General features: G+C 39.3%; 1 protein-coding gene across 1 annotated transcript; it reads right to left on the minus strand.

Annotated features, from left to right (window-relative positions):
• Positions 1-11: 11 nt before the first annotated feature.
• On the minus strand, positions 12-17,510 carry LOC140928262 (anoctamin-10-like). The gene is made up of 13 exons (XM_073377993.1): positions 17,474-17,510; positions 15,282-15,445; positions 13,958-14,287; positions 12,568-12,684; positions 11,229-11,474; positions 9,991-10,323; positions 9,314-9,369; positions 5,971-6,045; positions 5,147-5,326; positions 4,064-4,255; positions 2,710-2,841; positions 1,793-1,903; positions 12-1,437 (listed from the first exon to the last, which is right to left on the minus strand). Exons 2-13 carry the CDS (start codon positions 15,430-15,432, stop codon positions 1,381-1,383), a joined length of 1,980 nt encoding a protein of 659 aa, XP_073234094.1. The 5' UTR covers positions 15,433-15,445; positions 17,474-17,510; the 3' UTR covers positions 12-1,380.
• Between the last annotated feature and the right edge of the window lie 3,881 nt (positions 17,511-21,391).

Below are 21,391 nucleotides of genomic sequence, written 5' to 3' on the forward strand. Positions count from 1 at the left end.
CACTAAAGTAATGAAAGTGGATAAAAGATTTATGAAACTTTAATTCTGCAGCTAAAAATTGTTACAAGCATATCTCTCAGGAGAGATAATTAACGCGGAATCGCGCCAATTCCTTTTTTAGATCGACCCCCTTACGTCACTATTAATTGATTTTTATGAGTTAAAAACGAATAAAATGAAAACTCTTAACATGAAAGAGTTTTCTAGCTAGGCAGAATGCCGGAACAAAGCGTAAGTTAGTAATAAAGTGGTAAAACTAGAAGAAAACACAACTAATCGCTGTAAAAAAATTCAACGCCTCAGAAACTTTCTCTCACCTTTGCACTGTCACTGCAAATTGATGTTATATACAACAAATAAAAATGTTTGTCAAACTGAAAGGAATTACGCTCTGTGTATCCGGCAAAAATTTTTTATCTCCCCTCTAACCCCCCTCGCTAACAAAATGGTTCGTGAAAATGTGTAGACACTTAACAACCCTTACAGCAACCCAAAACAATACTATGTTCCCTCCTTTTTTCCATAAGGTGTCAAAGGAAACCCAAGTTTGCTGGACTATTCGAATAAAAGCTACTGAACAACACTTGCATATCGAGTTGTTTGATTGCTGTAGTCGAAAATTGTTGTTGTTGTTGATGTTGTTTAATCCACAGTTTGGACAGCCAACTCCACTTCGCAACAACAGTGAACGCAATCGAACATAACGCTGACCTTTTTTACATGGAGGGAAGAGGATCTTAGCTCCAGGAAGATCCCACCACACGGACCAAAGTTCTGCATGAAACCCAACGTAAAGTTGTTCAGCCTTCTAGGATCTTCCTCCCTCCATGTAAACGACCTCAAAATATTTTGAAACTAACAAAGTAAATCTCGAAATTTCTACTTAGTCTTACAAAGGAAATCTTTGAAGAGTTAACAATATTGCCTAGTTCCACGGCCTCAAAATTTTCGCGCGGTCAAAGCGTATCGGATGGGTCACGTGATGCGCGCAAAGAAGGTTTCAAGCTTTCCCGGCCTTTCGTGTCGGTTATGTCACTGACATAAATGGACCGTGCGGGCCTGGGGAGAGCCGTGCATAAAATAGACAAGACAATAAACGATAAGAGATTAAGGATGGTTTAGGACAAAGAAGATTTACCTAGACTGCGACTAATAGAACGAGAAAAACCGCAGAAACGGCGACTTCGATTCCCTGATATTTGCAGTAGCTCAAGAAGTATCTTAATTAAGCAAGTCTTTTGCTGAGCAATCTCATATTTTTTCCTCTGTTAAAAAAATGCACACGAATAAAAAGAATACACACTAAAAAGACAACAGAAAACGTACGTGTTGTTTAAGCAATGTTCTACACTATACTGAAGCTGCCTATAAATGCATCAGTTAAAGCATCGTCTCTTTCCAGGCGGTCTTTCTTTCTTCCAGGTCATCACTTTGTGCCTAGAGGAACATAAGGTAGCAAGATAGGGAATAGTTAAAGTAACTTAATGTTTACCATAACTGAGTGATTTCTCGCGCGCTGATTGGTCGAGAGCCATGTTCGATAAGAGTACGCACCATGAAAATGACGTTGTTTTTCTATTTCTCTCGCGCGCGATTTTCCAAGAAACTTCCACAGAAATGGACGTCAAAACCGTCAATGTTATTGTAAAAAAACAAATCGAAACTAATTTTTCATGGACTGTTTAAAAAAGAGATTCCATGTTGTCGTGCGTCTGTTCAGTGATAGATCACTGATGACGTCAAAATGTGGTTAAAGAAGCTTTAAACGTTTTAAGGATTGTGAGGAACTTACCCTCAGAGCAAGCTGAGCTTTGTACTGTTGCCGAGCCATTTCATCTTGTACCCACTGTGGTACATCCGGGATAACAAGCGCTAACACAAACTTAATTCCAAGTAAAAAGTGCTGCAATGAAACAAATACTGAGATTGAATACTTAGCCTACTTGTGGCCGTACCCGCCCCCCACAAGCGCGATTTCCGCCCCTCTCTGGGGTGCTAAGCGGCAGGTAACCGAGGCTATTCCCTGGAGTTCATATGGCCATACCCTCCCCTACGCCCTCAGGCTCGAGTTTCACCCTTCTCTGCCATCCTCAGTAGCTGGTAATCGAGCCTATTCCCCGACGTTTTCTCGAAGTGTCCTTTTAGCAACGACAAGTTAAAATAATGCTGAAACTAACTCTTATATTGAAATGCCACTGTTCGGTTAACCAACCAGAGTGCTGATAACAGAGTGACGTCAGAGAGAATGACCACTTGTTAAATAGCAATCCTTTCGCTTTGCTTTGTGTATAGATATCTTAATCTATCCCTAAACTTCTTCTATGGGACGTTAAAGAACCCACACAATCTTCGTAAAGAGTAGGGCACGTAGTGCCCGGTGTAGTGGTCTATCTCACTTTCACACTCATGTATGGGGGCATTTTTACTAATTCCTTCATTACTTGTAAACTGCACCTTAAGCAGTCTGGCAAAGTCCCCCAATCAGTGTTGTAAATTATCCCTGAAAAGCCCTGAGGGGAGTGGATAATAAGATATTTGAATTTGAATTTTATTTGAACTTCCGCGCTTTAGCTATATCAATCGCATAACTTCGTTCCAGTTTGTTTGCTGTTTGGTAAGTTCACAAGTGATCCCTTTGCGATCACACGCTTCTTTGCGCTGCAGAGGTAAAAAAAAACAGCCACATAGGAGGCTGTAACGAGTTCTTACCTCGATAGCTACAAACATCAGAATGGCATTAACAGTTGACATTTCAGGCAGCCAATGAGAGTTCTTGGCTGCCATGCCAATCAGCGCACAGTTTGTGATGACGGCAATAACACCAAGCATTTCAAATGCAGGCTGAAATGATAAACAACATTTGATGGAAACACTTTATTCAGTAACAAACCGTGAAAACAGAAATCAAGGCGAATAGAAAAATATACGAGCAACGCAACGCAGATCAAACAAGGTGTAGCCCTACTGATTAAGTCGTGTTCTGTAATAACAAGCTTAAACATTTTAAAGAAAAAAAGGCAAGATGGCAGTGAAACATCGTTATAACCCTCTCGATATCAGACACTTATACGCCATCATTTTCAAAAATTTCCGTTTCAACTGTCCGCACGAGTAAGAGAAATCGGGTTTTCAAAACTTTCCACTCCGGAGAGCGTTATAGAAAAGCAACATTTTCCATGAACTCATTTTATCGGAGAAGTATGGAGGGTTGACCAATCCGCAACAAAGTGGAGGGGACCTAAGTTCTTAAGACAATCTGCCTGCTCTCTTCTTCGTACCGAGGCACTCCTTGAGATTGTCGGCCCAAGTCGCAGCGCAGTGGGTTTGCGCTTTTAAAGCTTTCCCATGATCCTTCCCGCTGCACACCAAAAATTTACATGACCCCTTGCCCCGCGACTATCGCCGAAAATCGCACTAAGCGCCTAGTCAGTTACGTAAGCTGGATTTCCATCCATTTGAGGGGGTACGGTTGGTTTGCAGCCTCCTGCCAGGAGGAGAGGAAATGACAACGACTGTCTTGAAAGTCAAAACGCCAAGATTCTCACGCAACAAGGAGGCGTAGCAACTTCCAGAATCTTCAAAATAACCCATGTGTTAGGGTGGACGACTGAAGTGCACCGCCTTAGACAATTTGACTAAAGAAAAAAGAGATTTTATTAAGACAGGCCAAATGATGACTTTGCAATGCAGGGCTGCAAGTAACATTCGGTCACCGGGTAATGGCCGCCCAAAATTTTCCCACATCCAATAATAAAAATCTCAACAATGGTCGGACATTATGTCCGGCTTTCAAATCATCAATGACAATTAACAATTTTTCATCTGTCCTGAGTAATTAAACATAGCATAACTTTATGATCAAACAGAGGAAAAAAATCAAGATTAAGTAATGTCCGACAATATAATTTTGTCTTGTCTGACCAAAATTTTGCTTGAGTTGAAAATTTCCCGCACAAGGAAAAATAATAATTTGCAGCCCTGCAGTGTCTTGTCACTTGACATTAACGGCGTTGTGGTTGACGATGAAATTGATATGCCGGCTAGAAAGGAGAGAAATACTCACTTGCCAGGCGCCAATGGAGTTTGCGGGTTCAGCAAACGGTCGCTGGAAGATGCGACACATCTTGAAAGCATCTGTTCGAAGCTCAATCACATTGTTTAATAACGCCCAAAAAGCGGCCATGGGGTAGGCAGAGGAAAATAGGAAAGTGTAACCAAATTGAAGGAACAGTTCCAGATAATCAGCAAATGTGCCCTGAGGAAAGAAACTACATAATGTTTCTGAAGCTAAATCAACGTAATTATTAGAGCAAGCTTTCAACTGCCTCGAGATATATTCGTTCCCTTTGGTTTCTCATTAAAGTGGAACAAGTTTTCAAAATTTTTTTACCGGTGTAATAAAAACCTCATTGGGACGTTTAAATGTCCCTTAACTGTTTCTTAAACGTTTTTTTTTGTCGGCCCCTTCTTTCGTTGGGAGAATAATATCTCTGAGTGGACAGGGTTGAAGTCTTGCAACGCCCTAAGAGAAGCTGAAAACAAAACTAAATGTAGGGAGAGGGCTGCTATGTCCGTGGCGAACCAACGGTCACCATGACTACGGGATAGGTGCAAGGTGCAAGGTGCAAGGTGCAAGCGTTTTATACGGCCCAACTTCTCCTTACCATTTTATATACCATTTTTGACAGAAACGGTACCCCTTTCGTATACCTTCCACTGATAAAAAATGTCCCTTTGACTACCTATTTTAGAACACGGCATCCCTTTTAACGGCGTTAAATGCTCGGTCTTTTAATACGAATAAATCACTAAACTGAAAAGTTTTCTTGCCTCTTTCAAACTCATCTGTTAGCCCTTTTTGGTCCTTTTACGGACTGAAATGACAGATTTCCCCAACCTGTCATGTACTTCAACTGATGAAATCCCTACCCTTTTATACACCTGAAGCCTGAAAAAGGTACCCCTTATGAGCGGAGCCTCCCTTATAGGGAGTACCCCCCCCCCCCCCCACCCGGGATTATTGGGTATACCCCGCTCAATTGCGTGGCCACTAAGTCAAAGAGGTAGAATTTGGTAAAAATGCATGATACAGCTCTTTTAAGCCCTGGGGACGAAGTTGCAGTAATAGCTATTTACGATAACATACCAAGTACTGTTCCTGAGTTGCTTGTCGTTCAACGATGTCAGACAAGTCAGCTGATTTCATTACAATTTTCTTTCCCTCCTTGGTAACCTTGGTAACACGGCTTCTAAACATGACGTAAGGGATCAGAGACTCGGTCACCTGACCAATCAGCTGCGACGTAATCATTAAAGCAGCCAAGTGCTGGAGAGAACAAAAAACGGTAATTTGTTGAATGAGTTCTGGGTTGAAAGCCAGGAATTAGATCACCTGACCCTGTAAGAAGGGGCCACTATTCCGCACTAGCACCTTCTACTACATGCAAAAAAAAAAGCCTCTGCTGATGAACGTTTTAATTCCTATTATTAGTACACGTTTTATTTTTCAGCTGAACTGGAATAATCTGTAAAGTTTTGGACCGAAACGGTTTTTTTTTTATGTGGCGCTCTATAAGTCAACCAAACGATTCAGAAATACGAAAATGGATTTCTTCTCAAAGCTAAAACAAATCTTCAATCTCGGTAAAACAAATTACTAACGTAGAATTTCAAGTGAGCTGTTTGGCTTTGCTTGGAAATAGGATGGCAGTATCAATGGTTTGTTCACAGGTCTTCATCCTCCATTCCCTCTGCCTAATCTCCCCTCAGTTCAGTTATCGGAACCAAGAAGCATGGGGTCCATTTTCTAAAACTTCACAAGTTCAAACTCTAAAATAATACCTACATTTGTAAATTTCACTGGTAAAAGTTATATCAAATAGCCCCCTGTTTCCAAGTTATCATAGATGAAAACAAAAGTATGAATCATGATCCTGTGATAACGACATTAATAGGTCTGTTCTAACTTACCCTTTGCAAAAGATCAATGTCTTGTAGATAAAATGCAATGTAAAAAAGCGAGTAGAAACAATTCACAAAGTAGAACTAAGATAACAAAAAATATAAAACACAGTTAATGAAACAACTAAGGTGAAGATGTTCTAATGATAAGTTTTAAACACTGAATCATTTGATAATGCATTGTAGAGCTCTGATTGGCTTAGCCATCATGGTATATGAGCCATTATACCATGCTCTCCAAATATGGTAACTGTACGCGTCTGCTCAAAATTAAAAACAAGCTGAAAATCGGTTGTTTTTGCAAATAAAGTCGGGAAGAATTTTAGATATTTTGTTGGCATTTTTAATAAAACAATTATTCCACTCTTTTGTTGGATATAAGATGATTATAGCCAACTCATATCCAACACGCACTCGTGGAATAATTGTTAAATAATAGATTCAAGGCTTGTTGAGGATGCTCCACAGAAACATTTCCATGGAAACCACAAAGGAAACCAATCAAGGTGGGGCTCGAGCTGCATTTGATGACCCTTCCAGAATTCGACAAACAGGAGGTACTATGATTCTAATCCTGTTTATTCAGCAACAATGATTTTCAGGTTTAACCAACCAATATTGTAGACAATTAAACCAAACAATGTGGCAGTATCATTTTACATTTATTTTTATGTGAGTGCAAGGATAGAACCCGCTTTCCTTCATCTCATGCCTTTCATATTCTCACATGGTGGATTTTGCGATTTAAGGTGACTCGACCCAGTTTTTTTGGGGAGGTACCATCCTACTTTGAAGCTCTCTGGTATCCCCACCTTTACTTTTATCGTAAGTCTAACACATAGATTGGATAACATATAGATCAATCTACAATAGAACATAAAATTTTTGACGATCGGAGTAAATGTCACGTGGTTATAATGCCACGCCCCTTTGAGGTCTGAGTCGAAAATCTGCTGTTGCCGGCATTTTTTCGTGAAAATCTCTCGGCTACACATAGTGCGCATTAGTGCCTTGCGCTGGACAGAGTTTCAACAAAATCGCAAAGACCCAATTCGAGAAATTCAGCGGTTTCAAAATTGGGGTCATAATTTATGCGAAAATGATAAGCAAACTTTACACGATTATATCTAATAAACTATGAGACTGATCCCTTTATTTTGGGGATCGTTATAACAGATGGGTCCTTGCAAGTCAGCAAAAGGCTTTAGGGCCTTGTAAATGCGCGCGATTTCGAGCAAAGAAAACATATACAAATTATAGTTTTCGCTATTTGTTGACGTTTGTCAGCGTTTAAGAGTCAATCTCACGAAAAAAGCATTTTCTTAAAAGTTCGTAGTTTTTTTTCCTTCAAATTTTTTCTGGGCCACAATTGATTAACTAACTACCCAGACTCTGAATTTCATGGTCATTGAAAAACTGTGACATTACTTTCTATAAGCCCAAACTTGAGTAAACATTGAAGATTTTTAGCGTTTTGGCTGAGTTTGTGCTTTGGGAGTTGTCTATTGTTTCTAGTCTGTCATTATACAGCATTCTTGTTCAGCACGCGTGCAATGACCACGCTTGGCTGACTTCCGAATGCTCACCGAGATACCGTATGATAATTTAGTATAAGAAAATAGAAGGGATTCCCGTCACGAGTTGGTTTAATTATTGGCTTGCATTAAACCTATGAAAAAATGATATTTTTTTAATAGTAAGTAGATTTAGTGTGTAGCACTTCTTGATTGTTTTGCAAAGGCACAAGAAGCACGAGAATTGATTAAAAATTGTGAGTTAAACCTCTATGTATCACGCGATGGCCTGTCTCACTGTACCAAAGTTATCGTATCTCGGTGAGCATTCGGAAGTCAGCCAAGCGCGGTCATTGCACGCGTGCTGAACAAGAATGCTGTATAATGACAGACTAGAAACAATAGACAACTCCCAAAGCACAAACTCGGCCAAAACGCTAAAAATCTTCAATGTTTACTCAAGTTTGGGCTTATAGAAAGTAATGTCACAGTTTTTCAATGACCATGAAATTCAGAGTCTGGGTAGTTAGTTAATCAATTGTGGCCCTGAAAAAATTTGAAGGAAAAAAAACTACGAATTTTTAAGAAAATGCTTTTTTCGTGAGATTGACTCTTAAACGCTGACAAACGTCAACAAATAGCGAAAACTATAATTTGTATATGTTTGCTTTGCTCGAAATCGCGCGCATTTACAAGGCCCTAAATTGTTTTGCTGACTTGCAAGGACCCATCTGTTATAACGATGCCCAAAATAAAGAGATGAATCTCATAGTTTATTCGATATAATCCGTTTTAAGCTTGCTTATCATTTTCGCGTAAATTATGACCTAAATTTGGAAACCGCTGAATTTCTCGAATTGGGTCTTTGCGATTTTGTTGAAACTCTGTTCAGCGCAAGGCACTAATGCGCACTATGTGTAGCCGAGAGATTTTCACGAAAAAATGCCGGCAACAGCAGATTTTCGACTCAGACCTCAAAGGGGCGTGGCATTATAACCACGTGACATTTACTCCGATCGCCAAAAATTTTATGTTATATTGTAGATTGATCTATATGTTATCCATTCTATGTGTTAGACTTACGATAAAAGTAAAGGTGGGGATACCAGAGAGCTTCAAAGTAGGATGGTACCTCCCCAAAAAAACTGGGTCGAGTCACCTTAAGGGCGTTTCGTCTACGAGTTGTTTCGCCAACGTCCTTATCGCAAACATTGTAAGTCATTTCGCCATGGTGTTAGATCGGTGGCCTAACCTTTTTTGCCTAATTAAAGGCTTAAAGAACGACATATACACATGTGTATCGGACTTTCCCATGTCATGGCTGAAAAAAACGAGATACAGTACCGCTCAAAAGTAAGTTGACAGTCACTCGCGTCTCGATCCTCCGGATTCTCGAAACTTTCGAGGATAGAGTCTCGCGTCTCGAGAATCGAGTCTCGATGTATATATACAGTATACATGTGTACCGCTCTTTTCTACTTTTTCTTTTCGTAAGCGAAACGACTTGAGATGTTAGCAGACGGGACGTTACCGAAACGCGTAGGCGAAGCGACCGGTCACCGATTCCCCTTTCCCTGTCCCTTTCAAGCAAGAGCCATGCAGGCTAGGGAGCAAATGGATAAAAGAGTTATAAACTGTGACACTGGTACAATGTAAAACCAAAATTGGCACCAAATGAAAAAGTTGTTTCGGTTGAAGATGTGTCGGTACACCATAACAAAAACGGACATTTTGAGAGCTCCCTTCGCAGGGCAGATTGACCAAGCACCTTGTCAAAAACACTATAATAATAAATTATGTTGAAAGTGGCTGGTGTAATTTTATGTACTTGTACTCACAAGAACCAACTTGACAATAAGATGGTTGTTAAAAGCTGACTGCAGCCTGTGATTTTCTGCAAAAAGGAAAAAGAAGGACTAAATTACGCAAGAACTGAAAGTAGGCTGACTGACTAAATACTGTAGTCTCTTAGTCATTACTGATAATTAAGCTTCTATAAAATTTGACCTTCCTAGTCCGTCACACAGGTACAATAATTTATATTTTCACAGGGATCCATATTAGTGGTCGTCAGGTTGTCCGAGATGACAATAACATTGTTCAGACGAGTATTATAACACAAAAACTCATCTTCGAATGACTAACTTTTGTGAATTTTTTTAATTTGACATCCAAGCCAATGCCTACTGTTTAGCTTTCCACCAAGCACAAAAGCTGAAGCAACTAGCGTTATGCTCTGCAAAGTTTGTCAAGAAACTTCCAAACTTGACCAAATTGTTCTCGTGAAAAAATGTATTTGTAAAGTATTGCACTTCGAGTCAATTAAAATCCATGAAAAGTCCTTGGATCCCCTGAAGACAAGTGCAATTCTCACTTCCAACATAACATAACGTCCTTAAATGACGATACTATTGAGACACAAAATTTGGATCCCTACATAATTTTTGTCTGGCAGATCACAGGGAGACCACAGATCACAGGGAGACCAAACTAAAGGATGAAGTTTACAACCTACCCCATTCTGTCAGGAAAGTCGCCAGTTGATGATACAGGTTATTCAACACAGCAATTGCAATTGCGTACACAATGCTTGGTAATGAAAGCATGATGCTGGCAAAAATTCCCCCAACATCATTATATCTGGCCTCAACAGCATCGAGGAATTTAAAATTTAAAAGCATAACCACAGTTGCAATCTTCAAGCAGAACAAGACAATTGGGTAAGACACACAGTAGGTCTTTATCTTTCTTTTCCATGGTGGGTAGTAGTATTCTGTTTGTCCTGTGATTGGGCTGGTGCGCTTCTCACCCCAGTAGGCTGGGCGTGGCTCCTCAACTTCCTCTGTGCCTAAATGGAAAATTTAAAATAATTCTTTTTTTATTTCCATTGCCCAATTCATGAAAAACAGTGCAGAAAATAATTTTGATGCAAAAAGGTTCATTTGCATTTTATTTCTCCCTGTTTGTGCTGAATTTCAATTTACTTGCACTGATTTACCTTTCTCTCCACACTGGATTGCTTGTAAATTATTCTTCTCTTAGATAATGGTAGCTTCTTCAATTTTTTCATGAAATTTTTAAACATAATATGAACATTTTTTTAAACACTCTTTGAATAATCATTGTACTTGAATTTCAAATTCCTATTTGAGGGTGGCTAACCAGTCAACCACGACACACCCTTAATACATAAGAGAACAGCCCAGGTCAAATAGTAAACTACACTTTCCCTCCCAAGGATGTGGCTAAGAGATCGAGAGGGTGGAAAAGAGAACTTACCACTGGCTCAAATTGCTCTGGAAAACAAATTTTAAAGTTAAAGTTGAGTAAATAGCTGGCTTGTCTTTAAAAAAATTCTTAGCCTTTCCTTAGCTACACTACTGCACTCGTAGGAATGAGTTATGGAGCAATGACTTGTCATTTAAAGTTTTCCATCTGTGGTTAAATCACATGGTACTACCATTCAAATAAAACCTTTTTGGCAGAATGCTTGCATGGTGCTTTTTAAATCTAACGATTTTACAAAAAGAACATCTGAATTTCTAACTTTGGTCACCTCTCGGAGTAAAACAGTTCACTTGTAAAGTTTGCTTGTAAATAACCAACTGGTTATCTTCTGCCAGTTTTGGGCTTTTAATGATGTTGTGTTGTATTTGAATCATTTGTTTCTAAGTATTTGAGTGAAGTGCCTGTAAACCAGCTGGACAAGCTAAGAGCACTTTCCACTATAAAAAAAAGTTTACATCCACTCACCTATGCCTGACTTTAGAGTCCCCCATCTAAAGGAGATCTCAGAGCAGCGACGTTTCCATGCCTCCAAGAAGACAGTACCCCAGACAAGGTTCAAGATAGCAAACACTGTATTCTTTGTTTGTTCATGTGCTCCAGACAGAGCAAAGACAACAACTAACAAAACTGGTGGAACAAGGCACATGGAGTAAAAACCCAAGAATCCAAAATACATCGCTATGGTCTCTCCAAAGTATTCACGTATGTCATCTGGAGAAGAGAATTATGTCGGAAAGGAAAATGTTAAACAAACTGCAGGACATGGATTATAAAAAAGAAAAGACTCAGTGACAATTTCATGGTAATTTTACAGTGTCATGTTGTATAGTTCATTGGGAAATTAACAGCTATATTGTGAACTGTGCAGTTACCTACAACTGGCAACAAAACTAGTTCAGAAACTTTGCCTAAAGCGCGTCTCTGACATTTTGCCAACTTAGGGGAAGATAAATCTTTCCTCCTTCACCCCCTCCATACAACATTGTGCCGCTGTTCACGCTAACTGTAGAAAAAACAAACACCCCATGTTTGAATGGATGGGGGGGGAGGGGTGTGGATTGTTTTGTTCTCCAAGTTACCCAATTTGAGGACCTCAACAATTTTTCCACTGATTGTAGGTTGAGGCCCAAACAACTTAAGCGTGAACAATCCTTAGAACTTAGATAGAAAAAATCAGTATTTTAGAGAGAAAGTTCCCTTTCTCTTTTCTTCCTGAAAAAGATCATTATCTGCCTTTGGAAAAGCTAAAAGATGGTACACATCTCTAAAGTAAAGATGCCATGATAAAAGTTAAAGGGAGCCTATTGGCAACCACAGCAAGAAGCAATGATGGCAAATTCAACAAGAACGCCAAAAAGCAATGTTAGTACAGTGACACTGAATAGACGATGTGAGCGTATGATGACAAACGTAATTCTTTCTCTTCTTTGAACTTGTGAATCCTGACCCTAAGAATTCAGCTATCTCAGGAAAGTTCACCTACTTTGACAAAGTGAGACTGAATAATAATATTATTGTAATGAAGTTTATAGAGTGAAATTTCATTCCTTTAGTAATTTTAAGACATGTTTTTGCTCCTGTCATTATCATTGCTTAAACTCTCTGATTATTTGGGCCACTCAAAACAAACACTTGCAATAAACTAATCTGACCCCTAAGAAAACATATGTGTTAAAGCTACTTACAAACACCACACACAGGAAACTATTGATTAGAAGTGTGCCACAAGATAGAGTTCAACCCAATTACACTCCACTCTCCATATTGTGGACAGCCTCAGGACAGGACCGCAAAGTCAGCTTACCTAGAGGTTGTTTTCTGGAGAAGCTCAGATACCACTTGTGTTCCAAGACTTTAAGTTTTTCATGGTCGTGGAGAGGAAAGATCTGGGTAACAATTCCCTTGGATATGCACCTTGGAACTATGAAAGGATAATCAATAAATGTCTGATTTAAGTGCAATTCTGCATGTCAGTCAACATTCTTTTATGAATCATTTCTAAATTGATGGCTTATCAAAATACATGTACATGTAACAGAAAATGGAAATAATAATTTATCATTCTTGGCATTGACTTAAATTGGAAATTACATTATTTATTTCATTCATACACTGGTAAGTTCCCTTAACCCGTGCAAAGTTCATCAGCTCCTTCTTATAAGCCTATTCAGGGAAATGGCCATGATTGCTATGATGTATTTACAACCAACTTGAGCCAATGATGCACACAAAAATGGGGAAGTATGTAGTACAATGATAAAATATGGGTGGACGAGGGTTCTCTTTTTTTTTGGAAGGGGAGGGGGGGAGGGGGAAATGTTACAGGTCAAAATTAGATTCAGGTTAAAATTTTTTAACCCTTGACATTGCTTTAACAATATCAATCCTCCAGCAAATGCAGAAACAGCAAGCATCATGAACAATGTTTATTGCCTAAGTTGTTGAGATAACCGTGCCTGTAATTAGAAACGTAATAACTCAGGATGAGGGTGGAGGCACTCCCTTATTTGGCCTAAATTGGTACAGAACAGGGTGTGATTTTCAGTGTCTTGTCAGTCTTTAACAGTGTCTACAATTTCACTATTTAGCATCATGAATTGGGGGTCTTTTTAAACCAGAGGCCTTCAAAAGAGTGTGAGTGGTGGTAATGAGCAGTCTACATGTGTGGAAAAAAATCTATTATCCACAAGGTTACTTTAAAAAAATACTTAATTCTGTATAGGAAACGAAATAAATCAGGGCCATGAAAAAAGCTCTTGTGATTTAAACAGGGTAGAGAAATGAACAATTTTCTTTTTAACAGTGTCAGGGTTTGAAGGCTTCTGCAGTGGTTCACCTCTACCAAACTTCCCTTGAGTGACCTCCCCATCCCCCCAGTTCCCCCTCCCGGGGTATCTATTAGACATTGACCAAAAATATCACTCGTTAGTAAAATCCAACTAGTGGTCTATTATCAATGCTGCATTCTGATTGGTTGAGCTACTACTAGGCTATATGTTATAGCCCACTAGTAGCGAAAAGCGCCCGCTTTTTGTCAGAAAAAAGGGTTAAAGTCTAGCTTCAACTAGCTGAGGTTGCTTCGTCTCGATATTGTTGACCAACTAGTTGGATTTTACTTCAGCCTCATGGGCTATTGACTAAGAGTCACCACTTTGTCTCCTGCAAGTCAGACAATATTGAATACATGTACTTACTAAGGGCCCTGTTTTTATACATCTTTACGTCACTATAACCAGGAACAGTTCCATCTTCATGAGGTTTGATGCTCTCCAGTGCAACATAAATAATACGCTCCTTCTCTCTCACCATCAAAAATTCTTCACCATCATTAACAAAGTCTTTGAATTCCTTGCACTGTTCTAAACAGAAATCCATTATAGCTCCAGATTTATGGCGCTTTTTGATTTTTAGTTTCTCAGCACCAGCAAGAAGACGCTTGGTGTCTGCAGAAATATGCAGGGTGTCGCAGTTCTTTAAGGCATTTGCAACAAGCTTTGTCTTGAGCCCAGCACCTCCACTGCTGACTACAGAGAAACAACAACCAGCCAAGTTATGGTCAACCTTTTTAAGTTCAAGGAGCAACTAACATCAAATTTCTCCTAACAATGTAAAATACTTAAATAAAATGCTTTGATCTTTAAACAAATTCTCGCAACTAATTCTTTGAGTTCAGGGGTTTCAATAAAGATTGAAGTAGCCAGCAGGTTTGCATAGAGTAACTGACTGTATCAACAAGAGGCCGTTAGTCCCCTTTTTCTAGGGGGGAGGGGGGCTGGGGCGTGCTTCCCAAAAAAATGTTGAAATTTCAAAGCCTTAAAAGGAATTTTCAGCATTCTGGGGAATAAACTGAGGACAAAAGAGCGCGGTTCTTTTTTTCTTTTCAAGAGAATGTAGCTTCCATTTAATTTTCGATCTATCAGCCACACAATCAATTCCTACAACCAATGAACAAATGATGATTATCTAAATACTTTTGCACGCAAACAAATTCTGCCTAAACCTAAGAAACTTGTAAAAAAAATGGCTGAAACACAGAATTCACATGACTTAAGTATAAACAAGTGGGCCATTCTGAAAACACATAATTACGTTTTCATTCAGATTTTCTGATGCACTTTTTGGTTACAACATTATTCAAACTAGTTGCTCCTTCTTTCTAGAAAAAAGTAGCCGACTTCTCTGAGCAAAGTAGCCGGCACATTTCGTCAGACGTCAGTGCTTATTGAAACCCCTGGAGTTAATGTATTAATTAGGTTGATGATGGTCTAGAGAACTTGTTTGTGGATATTGGGACTTAACGGGTTAATGAATAGAACCACTGCCTCCTTTAAAATCTTTGCAAGATTAGTCAATAACAATGCTGTCCAAAGTAGCCCTTAAATTTTGAAGAAGAAACAAGCAACAAGGCAACTATGTTGTTATGTTACAACATTTCTCTGTACTCTAAACAGGCAAGGAAACAGTCCATCAAAGTTTCTGTTAGAATTACATGTAGGACAAAAATAATAACAAACACACCTGGAGCTTTTATAAGTGCTGTCAGCCATTCTTTAGTTTCAGCAGGAGCTTTAGGTGAGAATTCTAACACTACAAGAGTGTCATCAGAATTCTGAGCTCCAACATTAGATTCCTCCATGACGACATTCCTTTCTTGAGCCTCCCCACTCATGCCTGCAGTTTATCTGAATTCAGAACAGAAAAATGAAGGGAATTACAGAGTGGTTAGCTCACTGAAATAATAGGGAGCTTTAGCGACGACGGCGACGGCAACCACGACGTCAAAAAAGCAATAGGTTTATTACGCAAAACAACAACTTTGCACGTGCATCACGCTTTTTTGTACATTTCTTTACCGTCCTTGCACGACAACGACATAAAAATGCCTAATTGCAAGTTTTATGGAGGACGAATCTCTTTTTCTCTCTCTAAACTTGAGTGCGGTCCTCAAGAAATCAACTCTAGGGAAATTCGCCTACAATTGCCATTTCCAGCAAATTGGAATAAACGCGACAAAGATTAGAAAAACGGGAATTCATTTTAAAACTGACATTTTCGCTGCCGTTGCCGTTGTCGATAATAGCTTGGTCTTAATTATAGTGGTATCAAGAAAAAATCTGCATTATAGCCACCTTAAGACCAAGAAAACTCCTTTATATAAATGGATGGTTTTCACCTCCAATACTGGTCCCATAGTGATCTCAATTATGCTGTGGCTATTTGTAGGTTGTATCTTTTAAATCCAGCGAGTCAAATTTAAAAAGTTTGACCAAGTCCATTAAAGTGAAGAAAGGTACCAAATTAAATGTAATACTTATCTTGTTTTGATTAAATTCCTCTCTGGCCATTTATGCACTCAGGAAAATGTACATAATTGTTTCTGACATCGTGATTACACCCAATTTTGTCATAAATATTATGACAAAAATAATGCTGTGCCCCACCCCCACCCCCCCCCCCCCGCTCAAAAAAAAAAAAAAAATTATCAGAGTCAGTTGCTTAAAGGATAGTTAATACTTAACCCAGGGGATTGTTGCTTATGAATAAAGTGTGCAAGATGCATGGCATTCTTCATTCTCGCCTTGACTGTTTAAACGGTGGACCATATCGAGAGTTCAAGACTGGAACACTCTTCCAATTTTGTTCCATTCAGGTTTTTCTTTTGTGAGCTCCACTTCCTTCGATGACCAAACTCAGTCCAACTCTTTTGTCCAAATGAGTTTGAAAGTCAAATGTTCCATTTTAATTTGTTCAATTCAAATTTCCTTTTAGTGAGATCGATTTCGTTCACTGGCTGAACTGCATAATTTGAACTCTTTTTATTGCTCAAGACCGTTTTAATCTAGTTTGATTGAGTTTGAAAACCGAATGTTCATTGAGATACACCAGATTAGTAAAACCTACATGTTCATAGCCAGAATTGTTGCTGATAAAAATTTAATATCCATAAAACTGGTTATCATTATTATTTTTTAAAAAATATTAAAAGTTAAAGGTATAGCTGCATGGGAATCATTACATTTCATTGCCTATGTCCTTAGTAGCAGCTGCTTTCTTTATAGTTTTTCAAAGAGCTATCAGGGCAACACCCACCCAGTTTAACTAAACTTATTTATAAATTTATAAATTCAATAACACGTCAATAACTGTTCTGGTTTAGAATGCAAAGATCTAACGGTATACATACAACAGCTTACAAGCAAGAGTAAGCAAAGGTTGCTCGATTTCCTTCCATTTATTACAACAATAAAGCTTATGCCATACGAAAATACGTTCACAACGATACTGAAATATTTAAAAGAAAGAGCTCCCTGACATGAATCAAATATCATTCTGATCATATAGTATTCTACATGTATCATTCCGAGCTATTCAGAGACGAGAATACCCACTGAAATAAAACGCAATTTCATAAGTCAAAACTGAAACCAAGGCATTCTAGTACGTGCATTCAAATGAAATTAAAAGGCACTGCAGACAAGTTTTGTGGCCTTGTGTGTCATCGAAAAGATCAGCTTGGTAAAATTAAACAGTCAAAAGATTTGCACAACTAACTCCGCGCTGCTAGCCGTAGGTATTCGATTTTCACGCAGAAGAAGTTCGTTGAACAACGCAGAGGCTACATCAAGACAAAATAGATCGACAGATACGTCTGTGGGCTACTCGAGCGGCCCAAAATTGAATTACTTCTTTGCCAAAATAAAATTACTCACCTTTGGACAGAAGGAGGCATCGCATAATTAATTATGCATGATTCGAGAAAGGTCGCAAAGATCCCTACTAGGACCCTGGAGAAAATACAAAAGTAGCCACCGGGAGTGGAGAGAGTATCTTTTAGTCATTGTTTGGTAGTATGCAGAGTTATGCAAAGTGGTTTAGGTAATGTACACGGAAGAGTGAGACATGAAAAAATGAATTGTTACTTCTTAATTTTTCCTGGGGGCTTGGTTAATTTGAGCGACAAATAAAAATGACTGCAGTGCCGAAGTTTCTGCGTTGAAAGCATTCTCGTACAAAGAAACGACAGGCTCTAGGGGGCAACCTCGTCCCTGGGGACGAGGTTTTCTGGGGGCACGAGAATGCGTTGAAAGCTTCCCGGAGCTTCCTGCAAGAGGAGAAATGTGATGTCAGGTTACCATGGTAGCAAGATTTTCTGGATCTCAACAATCTTTCTTAACAGAGACGGCCGCTTGTATTGTCTAACGAATCATATGTAGAGGAAAGTCATACATGTCAATTTTTTCGTTTTTCTGCCATATTTGCAGGACCACAGTTTGTTGAGATCCAGAAAATTTTGCTTCCATGACAACGTGACGTAATTACTTCTCTGTATTATGTAGGACGGAGTGACGTCACATAAGAGACCCATGCCAAAATTGCTGCTCACAAGCTTAAATTTTTATATTTGAAAGAGAATTTGTTAGGATCAAATGGACCTTGAAAGCTCCGAGAAGGGTTAGCAAACTAAACACAATGTTATCTTTTTATTTTCTAGAGTGTCACGTTGCTTACAAGAGGGGGAATCCTTTATGAGAAATTCCATCTATAGGGCTTTGACTGGAAAAACTGGGTGTCTTTTTTTAGTTGAGTGTTTGATTGGTATGGTTCCATATCCGGGGGAAGGGGCACGTGGTTGCTTACGGAGGAGTAGGAGGTTCGACTGTGTCAACAGCTCAATGTGAGACAACACAATGCTTTAAAAGTATATTTTTCATACAAAACATGTTTCAGATGAAACATAAATCATCGTCAGTCATACAATGATGAGTATGAATTGGAGCACTACATACGATTTACATGAATGATAGATCGAGTCTTAAGGCAACTCAGCTTTTCAAGCCTACCTTAATACTTATTTTTCACAGAGTGTCTTAATCCTGCCCTCGCAGACTACTTATGGTAATCGCAAAGGACTGGGGTGTGCTTCTTTTAATATTCGTCTTTGAAAGACTTGACCAAAGCCGCATCACGCAAGAAATAGCCTGTTCACATTGTTCATAGAACCACATTTTTTCTCACGAGATCGTCGTGACGAGCGCACATACGGATATAAGAACACACGAGGGATTTATTGGCTGCTAGCACGCACGATCCGGCTGGGATCAAATGACGTTTAATATCCTTGGGTTTCATTCAGTTTCTGATTTGTTGATTTAAGTCACAACTGATTTTCACAGTTTCAGGGAAACAAAAACTACCTTAACAGTAGCCTGCGTAGCAAGCGTTTCCTCGCGAGGTTCGTCTAGAAAGCTGGGGCAAGAGCAAAAAAAAATGAATGACGGGGGAGGGGGAGGGGAAAGAGCGAACCGCTGTTTCCTCTTCTCCCCTCCCCCTTCAACCTTTTTTTTTTTGCTTACGCTCTGACTTTCGCGCAATAACTCGACTGGAAACGCTTGCTACGCAGGCTACCTTAACAGAGGTTTTTTTCGGGTAGCCAGCCCACAGACGTTTTTTCACCTTTTTAATGCAAGCGGTCCGAAAATCCCGTTTTTATACACCTCTCGACAATTCCTACAGACAAGACAGGATAAAGGAGCTTAGCCCCTTTATCCTCTCTTGCTACAGAGAAAATAGAAGCTCTGTGAACGTTAACAGGCTGCATTTGATCCCCTGGGACCCCTGACGGAAAGGGGTACTTTTTTCACGGCTTCAGGTATATGAAAGGATAGGGATTTCACTAGCTGAAGTATATGAAAAAAGGTAGCGAAATCTGTCATTTCGGTCTACATACAAAGAGGCTAAAAAAAGGGCTAGTAGATGCATTTTATGGCTGTGAAAAAGTCGAGAAAACTTTCTGGTTTTTGTGCGTTATTCATAGTTCAAAGACAGTACATTTACAGCAGTTAAAAGGGATGCCAAGTTCTAAATTACTTATGTAAAAGGGGTACCTTTTGTCAATAGAAGGTATAGGAAAGGGGAGCCTTTTCTGCCAAAAATGATATGTAAAAGGGAAAGGAGTTGGACCTTGGGGAGGAGCATCCCCGTATAAAACTTTCTTGATTATCCTCCGGGATTTGTTCGCCCGCCCGCCCTATGTAACTGCTTCGAAGGTTAAGTATAAATAGCCTGGAAGAGTTGGCTTGGATTGTTTCAAGAATTGTGACGTGGTTGGCTACAGTAATTTAATTTGGTGTGGTCTTATCAGGAGCAGCAGTGTCCCAAAGAAATGGATGTTTGCCAAATAGTGAAGAGGCAGGAGGCCAAACAACGTCTGGAACTTTCAGTTTGTGCATATCTTCAATTTTTTTTTTCAGTTGAACTTTACCACTTCCGCATATTTGATTCCACCCACGTGAACTAAGAAAGCCACGTGATCTATTGAGACTTCAAGTTTCAAAGTATGTAACGAGAAGAAGTCTACCAAACATTTGCTTGTTGTTGTTGTTGTTGTTGTTGTTTCCGGTTTTTTTGTACGCTGTTGCATATGTTATTGTTCTGTCCGTTTCTTTAGGCTTTTAAATTTGGTCAAAAACATGTCGGCTGATGCGGGAAGGCACGCATGTGGGTAACCTGTGCTCTGGCTGCAGTTCAAAGCTCAAAGTACAACTGACTTCAAACAATCCAGGATTCTTTATGAATCTGACGCTTTACGAGAGTTATACGTCTGCTTAGCAATCCGGATGGTATCCCCAGCAAAATCACAGATCTCGATACAACTATAAGCTTGAATTCTTGGTCATAAAAATTGTGTGCAGGAATACAGTTCTTTGGGGATGTGTTTCATTTCTCAGAGGGTAAGATAATGTAGACTTTATTATAAGTATCGGTCCCCCATCTGACTAAGTAGTGCTTTGTCTGCCCCCTTTTAAAAATGGTCAAAAAGTGTGCCCTTTATAATTTATCAAATCTGCATGCACATACATTATCAAGCTAAAAGATGTAAGGCTCCTTATAGCCTCAAATTACTCAGTTTGGTACAGTAAACGATGACTACCAGCACAGATATTTAAGTCTTTGGTGACAAAATTATCCCGTGCAAGCAGGGCGCATACGCAGAATTTGTCTCTTATAATGCGTTTTTTGTTATCAAAACCCCTTACGTACTCAACGACTGTAGTATTAAGTTCGTTTTTCACAGACTTTAACACAAACGCGTTTCTTCATGTGAAGAAGCGATTAAAAAGATGGCTCACAAATATTGGATCATTGAAAATTGCAACAACAGCAACAACAACTACCACGTTTTCTGTGTCGATTCTCCAGGCTCGATAAACCTGGATGTCTATTCGACGATCCTAAGCCACGTTTAGCTGTTAATATGCCAACGCGGACGATGTGAAGCCGGAATGAAAAGAATTACCGGTTAAGGATCGAGATACTAGTTACTGTTTGAAGAGACCTCGTGTAAATTCCGTCGGTAACTTGCAATTTTGGCAAACTCTGAGTTGTGGGTAAGTAACTTTACCGAGCGTTGTTTATGTACGACGGAGAAATTGAAAAGTATGTTTAAGACAGTGCGCGCAATTCAGGTGACTGAATGTCTTCTTTTTCTGCAGCGGATAGTCATCTCTTCTCTAAAATCAATAACGAACCGACTGAGTCCAACATCGGTCAAAATTTGTTGCTTAACAAACGGTGCCCAATCAACATGATTAAAGGCATTACGTTCAATCATGTGGCATGATACACTC

This window comes from Porites lutea, chromosome 2 (assembly GCF_958299795.1).
Source record: "Porites lutea chromosome 2, jaPorLute2.1, whole genome shotgun sequence".
NCBI lineage: Eukaryota > Metazoa > Cnidaria > Anthozoa > Scleractinia > Poritidae > Porites > Porites lutea.

Excerpts from the sequence above, each read along its gene's own strand:
- LOC140928262 (XM_073377993.1), bottom strand. The coding sequence starts at position 15,432 with ATGAGTGGGGAGGCTCAAGAAAGGAATGTCGTCATGGAGGAATCTAAT. Across the intron at positions 11,475-12,567 it reads CTCCAGAAAACAACCTCTAG|ATGACATACGTGAATACTTT; the intron begins GTAAGCTGACTT and ends TCTCTTCTCCAG. Across the intron at positions 1,904-2,709 it reads TGATGTTTGTAGCTATCGAG|CACTTTTTACTTGGAATTAA; the intron begins GTAAGAACTCGT and ends GTTTCATTGCAG.